Consider the following 12513-nt stretch of genomic DNA (forward strand, 5'->3'; position numbering starts at 1 on the left):
AATTGCAATATAGCTGAAGGTGTTTCGAGCTGGAATTTTCGCTTCGGGGCGAAAAAGGATTTTTTTTGTGTTTGTAAAGTGACACGTGTCCTTTGTTCTCGCTCACATAGTCGGGTCAGTGGTGCAGGTTCTCCCTCAGCTGATGACTGGAAGCCGTTCCTCCGTCCTCTCTGTGTTTTGAGGGAAACCAAATGAGAAGATAAGCGTGTGTCGAGTTTAGAGGCGAATGCGTTGCCGTTGGTATCGACCCCAAATCAGTAGATTGGTGTGTAACGATAATCCTGAGTTTAATCTGAGCACCACGTTTTCCATTTCTCAAAGTTTGTTCCATCACAGCGCTCCGTTTTTATGCTCGAGGCTTTACTTACGGCTCTCGGGATTAAAAAAACACCTTCACAGAATCCACCATCGGTGAGACTTTCACAATACTGTACATCACAATGCTGCGTTCAAGTAAATTATGATAATCTCAACCTGACCTGAGCTCGTTGGGTTGCTACAGATTGATGGAGGACTGGTCTTTGATACTCAACAGTCGAAAGAGATCTGGAGCCAGAAATAGTTTTTTGTTTTTTAAATCAATATAATAGGAACCTTAAGGAATCAGTTGAAGGAAAGTTGCTGCTTTTCTTCAGAGTTTCATGTTATTATCTGTAATTTCATGCTGGTTTTTCCATTTCTTCCTCATCTCAATGGGACTTCCTCGGAAAATCTGACTTAACAAATATTGTGAGATAACGAGAATCTATTGTTTGAGTGCTGCGGACAGCCTCACGTGCAGAAAAATGTCCAAACTCTCCTCCTTTAGTCGTGCCAAACCTTCGATTTTCCTTCAGCCGGGCTGTTTTTGGATGTGGGGGAGATAATGGAGAGGAAGCGACGAGGTCTCGGATCATAAAGTGTGTTTTTCATGCTTTTTAGTAGCTGCATATTTCTCAGTAAAGAGACGGGGGGGGGGGGGCAGTGGCTGGCTCACTGGCTGGTATTCAGATGAAATTTCACTCACTGATCACACAATGGCTCCCCTTCTCCTCCTCTGGCCTGGTTGTCCCAGCGTGATAAACAAGCAGTTGTTTGTGCGACAAACACAAACTGAGGCTAGTGCCACTTGTAGCAACAGTTGATGTGATAGAGAGACGGGCTTTGATAAAGCACACTCCATTAGTGGTGGGCCTCCAGGGTTTATGTCATTACTGACCTATTCAGCATTTCAGCATCTCACCGCTGCCCCAGAGAAGAGTGCTGGTAAACAACTCTGACTCCCCTTCCTTTCACACACACACACATATATATATATATATAATATATATATATATATATATATATATATATATGAAGCTGTAATGCTCTGCGTGTGCGTGCGTGTTGACAGAAGTATATATTGTACATTGTCATGACACTGTGTGTGTATGTGTATGTGTGTGCGTGTGCAATGATTGCGTGTGTGGTGTAGTACGCCGGGACTCCTGAGTTTATCTTTTCGGGACAAACTAAATGAATTGGAATAATTAAGAAGCTGCTCAGGTGGCTGTTTGTGTAACTCCCCTCTTAAGTCGGCAATCAGCCTCCATTATATTCGCAACATTCATCAAAACACTCCTCGACTGGAGCTCCTTATCTCATTAATGAGAACGTGGTCGACCCACCGCCACTGTCTAATATAAAATAAGAAGTGCATTAAAATGTGAGTCTTTTCAATAAAAACTCTACTTCCTGTTAGTTTCTTAAGGATTTCCTGCACGTAAAATGTCAAAACTGAAGAAAAAGCTTCTGTTACTGATGTATTGATATAGTTTTTGGCCTCAGCTCTTATTTCAGATTACCAGACATCAAATTATAATCCTTCACGTGTCTGACAATCATGGTGTAACATAATTGATCAGGTACTTCGGAGAAGATCAGCTCTGATCATTGCAAGTGCAGAAAATACTATAAAACTCTACAATCATAGCAGCAAATTTAAAGGGACCTAATTTTATGTCTCTACTTATAAAGTCAGTAATTCATAAATTTTGATATAAAACCTTGATTGACTGCACCTGAAAAAAACTTTCATCCTCTAAATGAACTTTTAAACCAATGATTTATCTATTATTTACATCCAAACATCGGCTTTTAATTATTTTTTGATGCCTTAATGTATAAAAAAGTTATGTAAAGAACAATCACACTTTTTGAGCTCATGTAGAAATGAGTTTAACGTTGTGTTGAAACAAAGTGTTAAAAAGTGTAAATAATCCCATATTTTTAGTCTCTGTCTGAACATTGTGTCAGTTGTTGGATTTAATAAACTATGATTTCAGTCTAAATAGCTGATTATAATCCATAATCTGACCCGTATGTGTCGGTTTTGATTCATGTATTCTCTGTACGTCATTATTTACGAACATTATTGTGACTAGATTGAAGAATGAGAGGAATTATTCGGTGATGAAAAGCTAATTTGTCTGCGAATGAAGGTTGTTTTGAAAGCAGCGTACAGTATAATCTCTCCATTAGCAATGAAAAGCTATAATATCGGTCCCGTCTGAGGGCATTCTCATGCCCTGTATCCCACTGTTCCAGATTAGAAAGGCATTGAAGCAGGGATTAGCGGAGGAAGGAATAAAGCCTTCCTTGGACAAGGGGGGGGGGGCTCATGGATTAAGACCCTTTGAGACACACAAACACACCCTTCCTCACATTCAGCTGCTCCTCTTAAAAATGCTTAAATGGGGTCGGGAGGTGGTTTTCCAGGAACTGGTAGACGGTAGTAAGGACAGCTAAAGGTGACGGAGCGTGTGACCCGGAGGAATGAGGAAGAGCTCCGTAACGTTAGACGCCCACTCAGGATGAGTTCACGCCGATCGCAGCGTCGACACGGCAGCCCGACACGCTTCTGGGCGACATTCCTGTGGACCTGCTACTTTTAGCACCGGCAGCACGCTAGTTACCGATTACTTTGAGCTAGTTAGTTAGAGTTACTGAAGTACTATCGGGGGGCCATTAATCCATGAAAACAGATTTTACAGTTTCCTTTTCAATTAAACTCCAGCTTCCTTAAGAAATGCTTCATTCATCTGCCCGCTGGTACTGGACAAATGAACGACTGTATACTCCTTTCTCTCTGTTTCCAGACTGGATCTCACTCCTCCCTCCGTATCCCTGAGACCGACGTCCACCTCCAGCCCTGGCATCAGGGCTCAACCAAATTACCTCTGTGGAGCCTCGGACATCTTCCGCACCTTGCAGCTACAACAAACCAACCTCACAGGGGGTCGATTCCTTTCGAGGACCCCTCCCCCCCACCTCCCGCCTCCCCCATCCCTGGACCCCGGGGACGGGACCCTGTCATGTTTCACTGACTGACCCCTTCCAACCGGCGAATGACAAGCGTGCATCCGAGGGTGGGGCTTGCCTCAGTCTCTCATGATTGGCCGCTGGATGGAATTAAGGTGAATGGAACACATGCCCAAGGAGCAGGACTCTAGCCCATCAGAGGGAGAAAAGAAACAGTGAGTTAACCTTTGATTCTTATCACAATGGCGTCTTCCTGCTGGGTGGACGAGCTTCAACACTACCACACCTCCACCCAACAGTTTTCTATCCATCTGTTAGCATGCTACTACTGTTCGTCGTCTTCTGCGTCGGTATGATTGGTAATCTGCGATTCGTTCCTCGCAATTAAAGTCTGGGGCTTCTCAGTACTGTTGAAAACATCAAAATGTTTTCAAAAACTAACGTAAACTGAAAGATGTTCGTTAAGAAAAGATCGGGACACTCATTGCAGGTTATTTGGTCAAAATAAATCCTTACGTCCTCGTTGCAGGAAGCTTGAACACTAAAGTTCAGCTCATGCCTCCAGCAAGAGGACATGGTGAGAAAACTGTTTTGTCTCTGGCTAAATGAATGAACGTTGTGGGCGGAGTTTTTTTCCTCTGCAGACTTCGGTGAGGACCGGCCAACACTGATTGGATCAAATCCATCAAATAACTCCGAGCTGGTTTAATCAGAGTCTCTAAGAGCTGGAATCGGCAGTGAACCTCTCTGCACTCAATCTTATCGACTCTTTCCTCGCATGAAGTCAGAGTTTCACATCAGTCAACGACGGAGCGGCTTTTCAAAAATAGTGATTAGTCACAGCGAGAACTCCCTGGTCTTTAATCTTCCCTTCCCCGCCGTGTCTTTCCTCATGTAAACACCCCCACCCCACCCCCCCCACCCCCTCCCGAAACGAAGCAGGCCCGGCTCCTCGGTTGCTGCCGACGCCGTCACACATGTTCCAGGTTTTCTGAGGACATCTGAAAGGAAGTCTGGACTTTTCGGCCTCATTTTATCGTCTAAATCTTTCTCATGGTGCTGTCTGTTTTCACGTGTCTGGACCGTTTTGTTCCCGACAAGCTAAACACCATTTTCATCTGTCGCGCCGCTCTCCTGCATCTGGTCCCATCGGCCCCAAATGTTTTCAGAGAAGTCGGCGATGGAGCGGCTGCGACGGCGGCGCTGGGTCCTGGAGACGCAGATCCAGGCTGGTCGGCTCAAACACAAACAAACGCGGCGCGCTTTAAGCCCCTTCTCATTAATGAAAACATAACATTAGTAGAATGGAGCCTTTCTCATAGTTCTGCAGGTTCGGGGGGTTATCAGTCAATATCTGTCTGCTTTAGCTTTGACAGGGAACTTCCTCCTTCACCAAACACTCTGATCCTTTCAGGGAAAGTTTTTTTTCTTTTTTTTTTTCCCCAACTTAAACAGTCAGCAGCGGGCTAAATGTGCCTGGGAAGATGACAAACTGTCACTCCATATACTGTAGTGAGAAAATAAACATGATAAAGTAAATGGCAGCTGTAGTACTGCTACTTTCAGCATCATTTATTTTGTTTTTTTTAACTGGGAAAACAGTGGCAGAGCCGCTGTGCTGTGTTAGCTTTAGCATCAGCTGTAACTATTCTACTAACTCCTGTTGCTTGACCAGTTTTGTAGGTAAATCGTCAAATTACTGCAAAGCATCAACATAGCTAATTACTATTATCAAGTTATAGCAGGCCTGTTTACACGACAACGTTTTCAAGTAAAAAAAAAAAAACTGAAACGGCTCCCGGTGCGTTCTGTTCAGTGGGGAACGGATCCAAAAGGCTCTTGGAGTGTTGAAGGCTGCCGACTCCTGTTCTAGATTAAGGGGTTAACTGGAACTAATGTGATTCCTCTGCAACTGTTATTGTCTAATATCTGAGAGGCAGTCTGGCCGACTCGTTCACACCCTCAGACGAAAACGTAAAAACCATCTGTTTTCACTTGAAACGTTGTCGAGTAAACGGAGTCGAGATAGAGATAGAGTAGTAGAGTTTTACTGTCATTCACTCCTTTCCCTTTAAAAACTTTAATCCTGAGTTAACTCCTGACACCATGAAAGCCATGCAGCGGTATGTAGCGTTAGCATTAGCCTCGAACAGTAACTGTGATTAGCATTAGCAGCCTGCCTGCTCCTCGTGAAAGCTGTATAGTTTATACACCCGTTTTTTTGTTCCTTTCGAGATTTTATAGTAATGACAAATAGTTACACTGAATAAACAACAATGAAAACAATAAATGAATTCATCACTCAGCCGTCTTCCGAATTAATAGTTTGCCAGATGTGACGACTCTTTGAGGAATAAAAGCAGCCGTCAAACTGACGCGTTGAGTTTTACCTGTGGAGCTTTTGCGCCTGCGGATCGTCTCCCCGCCTCCCGGACGAGGCTAAATGTGTTCAATAATCAGAAGAATCTGAGGTAGTGTTTTTATTAGAGTGTGGAGCGGCCGGCCGGCCGGCTGGCATCACATTCCCCTCCGCTGTGTGAAGCCCGGACGGATTCCTCGGCTGACACGGACACCTGTCAGGAGATTAGCAGCCGGGGGGGGGGGGGGTTGGCAATGTGGCGGTGAGCGCACCGGGCCCTCCGGACCGTCCGCTTCGCCCGATACGTCGGCGTGTGAGATTCCTGACACGTGTACGTCACCTCGGGCTAATTAAACGCACACATGATTGGGCCTGGGCGAGCGGGAGCTGCTGGAGCGCAGGGTGGCGTTCAGCATGACGGTGGCGTTTATCGACTGCCCCTCCCTCCCTCTCTCCCTCCCTCCCTCCCTCCTGCATTTTGTCAGCCTGTTGTTTTGAACCGGCTGGCCCTTTGAAGTGACGCTATGGATACAGACACAGAATAGAACACACTGTTCCTATAGGCTGACTTGTCCTGATCAGCTCACGGCTCCTTGTTTCAGATTAAATTGTGAAGAATTACAGGTCTGACTGGAAAGCGTGAAGCCCTTTGACGCTACATTAAGATCAAAATGCTCCAATGACACGTTGGATTTCCGCCTGCGTCACTTCTCTTAACAAGCCGTCTCATCTGACGCAGGACTGCTCGCACGGCGTTGCATTAACAGTGACACCGGCCTGCAGCACCGGAGCGGCGTGCGTCTGTGCTCCTCACCTGAGACGTGCACAAGTGTGCACGGTTTGATATCTATTTAAATTAGCTCATGCTAATTTAGCCTTTCACCGGGGGTGTGACCTATTGCTGCGTGCTGCAGACGACACGAGCTGCGCCTGCAGCAGCCAGGCCAGGAAACACATTCAAACTGTCTGCATCCACAGGGACTGATGTCAAGGCGGCGCATTTCCAACACGCAGAGGAAAATGTCGCAAAAGTCTTTTTCCGAGTCAGTCCATAAGATAACCCTCTCCCGGGTGGAGGTGACGGTGAAAACGAGAGAAATGAAGCAGCGTTGTTCATGTTAGCTGAACGTTGTTGGAGTCCGAGCAAACTGGAGCAGATTCAAATGTCCTTTCTTCCTTTTCCCATCATTTCTTTGGCCGGGACACGACGGCAGATTCAAGTCGTCATCAACTCTGCATTTAGACGTTCTCCGTCTACACGACGGAGTCACCGAAAACTCTCCAAATGAGTATCATGACCTTTAGCCTTCAGTGGACGTAACGCTGGAGGAGTCGCTAATGAATGTGATTCAGATATCCTGACTCGATCTGGACCCGTCAGTTCATAAAGAAATCATCACAAGTTTGTCTAATCGGGCAGAAAATTCCTTTCACATTTGATTTACAGTTCTGCTCCTGAAGGATTGATGAATTAATGTCACCAAATGAAGTAGTGTTGAAGTGGTTCGACTTTGGTTCACTTTATGGCTCGTCCTCGTGCTCGCGGAGCCCCTGGACTCACTTTTTATTAGAAGGTCAGTGTTTTTGAGGCATTTTATTTATTGATAGCAACTTTGAACACTTTTATTACTTTGCTGCAAAATCAAACAAAAAGAAAAAGGCTGGTGTTGCCCGTTTGTTCCTTCGAAATGCTCCTAAACTTCAAACAGGGTAATCGGGACGTAGCTGTTTTTTTAAAATCCCGAGTCACTGGTTTATTGCATTTCACTACACATGTTCTCGATATTTAAGCAGCTTTGATCCACTGACCTCGTGTTAACAAGTCCTTCCTTCCCACTTAAAAACACCTTAATCAAAGTTCATTTCGCCATTAGCTCCAACGTGAGGGAAGGACACTTTGAGCCGAGGTGGGAGGTGTGTGTGCGTGTGAGAGTGTGTGTGTGTGTGTGAGAGTGTGTGCGGGCGTATCACTCAGCGAGTCAGTCAGTGTGCACCTGCTCTAATCAGACTAATTGACTGAAACGCTGCCAGTCACTCCTCAGTCATCCATTGTTCCCGGCTGCGTACAGAAGAAGCTCGCAGCTGGAATCTGCACTCCACCTTCCAGCAGCAGCCGCGTTTTTACCTGAAACGAGGTTCTGGAGGAGAGAAACAACTGTTTTGCTCCAGTTCAAGGGGGCAGACATTAATGTTACTTTTCTCTCAAATGGTCCGTTAAACTGGAGCCCTTGTGTTTAGGGATCATGTCGTGAATGGATCATGTAAAATGCTGCAGGAAAAACTGACCCTTCAGGTTGATTCTGAATCTACTTATTCCCTTAAGTTGTTTGGGCAATAACTGTCGCGTTCATGATCTTCTTTTACAATTTTATCCAGCGCACGCTCGGAAAATATCGAGTTTGTCAACCTATTGCACAGGCTCTGCTAGTTTTTTGTATAGGATTCACATATTTCTGATAAAATCATTAGAAATATGTAAATTAAAATTGGGGGTGTTCTTAAAAGGTTGGGTGCCAGAGGGGGCGTGTCTTAAGAAGGTTGGGGTAGAGGGGGCGTGTCTTCGAAATGCCGGGGTGCGGTGTCAGAGAGGGTGTGTCTTGTGTCCTAGGAAGGTTTTGACAGAGGGGGCGCATCTTTGTCTTTCCGTCTCAGATTCTCCTCATTTTTGTTGTTTTCATTTCTATCTGGTTTGTGTGTCTCAGTGGTGAGGGCGGGACTTCACGATTCAGCAGTTCTGTTGGCTGCGGAATCAGGAAAAGTGCCATTTAGTATGAATTACTTCATGAATGTGTTCTTTTCAAATACTACCCACAAATAAAGATATCGATTAAATTGGCCCAAAGAGGGAAAATGTAATGAAAACCCGGTTGAAGAGAGACTTTCACACACTCTCTCTCTCTCTGTCTCTCTCTCTCTCTCTCTCTCTCTCTCTCTCTATATTTGTTTTGTGTGAACACACATTAACTTAAATCTTCTCTGAAAGCGCCATTTCCTTCAGATCGAAGCGTTTCAGCAGCTTTCCGATCGACAGTGACATGTCGAGCTGTTTTTCGTTCAAAGTCCGGTCTGGCTTGGATAAATTTAGGAAAGTGTAGAAATCGGAGCAGGGTTTATAGTAGAGACGTATTTAAACTGCATGTGGCTGCGTGCAGAGTAAAAGCAGCCTTGTAGCAGGATGCTTGCTCCGGGTGTGTATACTGGAGCGTTGAGCAGCAGCGTTTTATTGGTTATGTGTGGTTCACCGTACACTTGTGTATTTGGACAGAGGGAGTTGGCATGCTGTGCACCCCCCCCCCCCCCCCCCCCCTTCTGCCTCGGCCTGTAATTTAGACAGTGGCAGGACACACGAGGGAACAAAGTGTCCATTAGCGCTGGACGTATAGGACGGGACAGACCCGGCTGGAGGCTCAGGGCATGTGGGCACAACAATAGGCGACTGTAGCTCTCTAATGTTTGGACAAGGAGGCCTCATTCAGCCGCTGTTATGGATATAATTCGAGTGCCTCGGCATTGTTCTCGCCATCCAAGAAGTGAGGGCTTCGAAGCAGGTGCTTCTCAGCTTTCTGCTTTTCAATTAGGAGGACGTTTCACCTCAACTGTGAAGGAAAACATCCCACTTTCCTACCTCCTGCTCCCAGAAAAAAAACGTTCAAGAAAAACCCACTGACGCTTTTTACCGCACCCAGGAGGACGGCTGATTTAGAGGAGCTTCGAAAAAAATCCTCAAGAAATGCTTTCCTGCTGCTGTGCAGGTAGAAAACGCTCCATCTGTCTGAGGAATTTCTGCATCTTTAACTCAATTTTATCAATTCTTCTTTTTTTTTTTTTTTTTTTCTCTTGTTCTTGTATTAACTTTCTCGTCATGTTAATCCAAATTAATCTCACTGTTGTTCAAGAGGCTGAAGGTGCTGTTTGTATTGTAGCTACACTGCATCACTGCACATTTATGAACATTGATACGATCAGTTGTAATGTTGCTGCACGTGACACTTGTACATGTTGTGTCATGGAGGGGCGTGTCCAGACACTGATCCAGTAATACTTGTTAGATAGTCTGTTGGTGCACAAGCTCGTCTTGAGAGTGCCAGATTATTCATTTAGTAATAAACTCAAACTGAACGGTTACACCTCGTTTAAAGCTTTTAAAGCGAAATCGAAACGGAAAGTCCTTCTGGCTTTGGGCCAGTTTTTTTTTTTTTAATGTAACTCGATGACTCTTTGATTCGTCGCCTCCTGCAGCTCCGGCGCACAGAAACGTGACCGTCGAGTGACTCTTAATAGTTCTCCTTGGAGTTAAAACAAGAAATTAAGCAGACTGGAGAACGTGAAGAGGAGAAAGTACAGAAAAACACAGTTTTGAATAGATTTAAAGAAGAGTTAGACTCTGCTGCTGCGTCTAAAATACGGTGAAAACCACTGATCTGTTATTGTTTTTGCCTCAATCTGAAGCATTTTACCACTGTGTACATTAAAAGCTAATAACATAGCTGGTTTTCCAGTGTTTGAGAAATAAGTCATAAGTAAAGATAAGTATAGATAATAGTGCGAGTGAAGTTTTGTAAATACAGTTGAATCCAGCTGCAGGTGATGCGAGATGAAATGGGCTATAGGTTTGAGTGCTGTAAGCGTGCCAGCCACGGGACGTGTAAGGACATGTGCTATATCCCCCCGCAGCGCTTCTCGCTCCCTTTTGTGAGCCGGGATGAAACCCGCGCCGTCTGAAAATAGCCCAGCCTCGCAGGAGTACACGCTGACCTGACAGACCAGCCATACCTGTTTGAAGCTCCACACAGTCACTGTCAAAGTCACGAGGAGGCGCTGGCTCGCCTCCAGGCGGGGGAAGGCTGGGTCGTACCGGCAGCAGCCGAGCGAGAAACAGTCCCACAGACGGCAGGAGGAGGGAGGGAGGAGGCAGAGTGTATTTGAGTGGGTCAGCAGGCTAAACATAGCACAAGTGCTGGAGACATCACAGCGTATTGAGGGGAGCACAGATAGAGTCCTTTGCATGAGGGCTGTGCACCGGCTTCTCCTGCAACTTCAGCCAGAACCGCTCGTCCAACATGCATATTTTACAGTCGCACTGCGTCATCAGGTCAGTTCTTATTCGTGTCTGGTTCTCATTCTCTGTGTTTCTTCTTCTCGTTCATTGATGTCGCCGGAGTCGTGTGTTGGAGCCTCACGTGAACACTAGTCACAACATCCAGGCCGCGGGAGAGTCCGGTTTGTTACTGTTAAGCTCAAGGCTTTTCTGTGTGTGTGTGTGTGTGTGTGTGTGTGTGTGTGTGTGTGTGTGTGTGTGTGTGTGTGTGTGTGTGTGTGTGTGTGTGTGTGTGTGTGTGTGTGTGTGTGTGTGTGTGTGTGTGTGTGTGTGTGTGTGTGTGTGTTCCACAGTGAGAGTACAGTATGTGCATGTTTGTGTGGGACAGGCTCGGGTTGCTGAGAGGCACACTGAGCGGGACCTTGCATATTTAGAGGTGTGTTGCAATCTGTATAGGAGCACCCTGTGGTATGCGCACGCCGTCGTGCCCCGACCTGTGAAAACTGCCAATCCATCGAATAATATCCAGCGTCTGAGCAGACGTGGAAGTTTCTACTCTCATCCATATTCCTAATTCGTCTTAGGAGATCTTGGCGTTGTGCTTCTCAGGCTCCATTCAGCGCGCTAAGCTTTCTTTTTTAGCTGCAAGGCTGCGAGCATTTTCACCAGTGCTATTTCTGGATCGATCGCCTCCTAATAGAGCTCATTCACAGAGCAGGAGATTTGGATCGTCGCTCCATAATGGTGTCATTACCGCGCGGCGTCGTGGCGCTGTCATCCATCAGACACGAGCAGGTGGAGCGCGGGATGCGGGCGCAGCGGGCCGCGGCGTCTCGGGAGCGACAGACCTGAATAAAGAGCGCGTCGTCCTCCTTGTTTACTGAAGTTTGCGACATGCAGCGGCGGCGCAGGACTGAAGTGTCACCGCGCTGACAGTCTGATGTGTGTCGCCTCCAGCTGCTGGCGGGAGTGATGTGGAAGCCAGTTGGCAGTAGGGGAGATATTTACCTCTGAATGGCAGTCACAGAAAATCCCACCTTATCTTTTCGGTTCTTCTTCTTCTTTCCCTCGTTGGCACTTTGACTGACAGGTTTGCCTACAAAGCAAAGGAGGAGGTTTTTTATTTATTTATTTATTATTATTATTTCAAGTTGTAAAATGTGCACCTCCTGGCTCAACAGGCGAACGTCTCCGAGCGTCGACTTCCTCCACACGCGTCTGCACCATAGCGGCATCGAGGTTCAGGCGCCGCTTGTGCAGCGATTTCGAGTGAAAACGCAAAACGTTTTGGGGGTTTTGTTTACAAGATTAACGGTGCGCAAACATAATGACAACGTTTCCTCCGTCATGTCACGACTCCCAGTCTATATTCTCCTCGACTTGGTAGATTTAGAGTTGACAGCCACCGTAGTGACGATCCAACTCTGTCGTCTGTGTGCGTGGTTTCATATACATAAACAACAGCGCCAACTAGTGGTCCAACAGGAAAACTATATTGTTTCTGCCGTGTCCATGTAATCGGACATCGTTTTCAAAACCCTGCGTTTTTCACTAAAAACGCCTCCGTGATAAATAATGCCTCAGCTCAATGGGCTGTTTATCCGGCCGACGCCTCCGAAAAGGTCAAAGAGAACCAGAACCGAGAACAGGACAGTGTAATTACACAGGAGGTAAAATGTAAAGGGCAGTTGGTATTCAGGCACATTTGAATGCAACTTGTGGACCAAACAGGCAATTATATTGTTTTCCATGTTTTGCCGGGGGGAAAAACGTGTCGATTTACGAAGAGAAGGGAGCAGGGAGCGCAGGCTCTCTGCATTTTGACACACTGAATAGA

The 12513-nt window shown here is 46.1% G+C and overlaps 1 protein-coding gene across 1 annotated transcript in view; it reads left to right on the top strand.

Annotated features, from left to right (window-relative positions):
- Positions 1-3438: 3438 nt before the first annotated feature.
- LOC308109156 (thyroid hormone receptor alpha-B) overlaps positions 3439-12513 on the top strand; it is a gene marked incomplete at both ends in the record, with an annotated part of 38253 nt that continues 29178 nt past the window's right edge. Inside the window, one exon of the mRNA XM_080462553.1 lies at positions 3439-3494. Within this exon, the coding sequence (XP_080318679.1) occupies positions 3439-3494 (56 nt within the window). The remainder of the gene's footprint in view (positions 3495-12513) is intronic.

This window comes from Lipophrys pholis, assembly GCF_963383615.2.
Source record: "Lipophrys pholis genome assembly, chromosome: 1".
Taxonomy (NCBI): Eukaryota; Metazoa; Chordata; class Actinopteri; order Blenniiformes; family Blenniidae; genus Lipophrys; species Lipophrys pholis.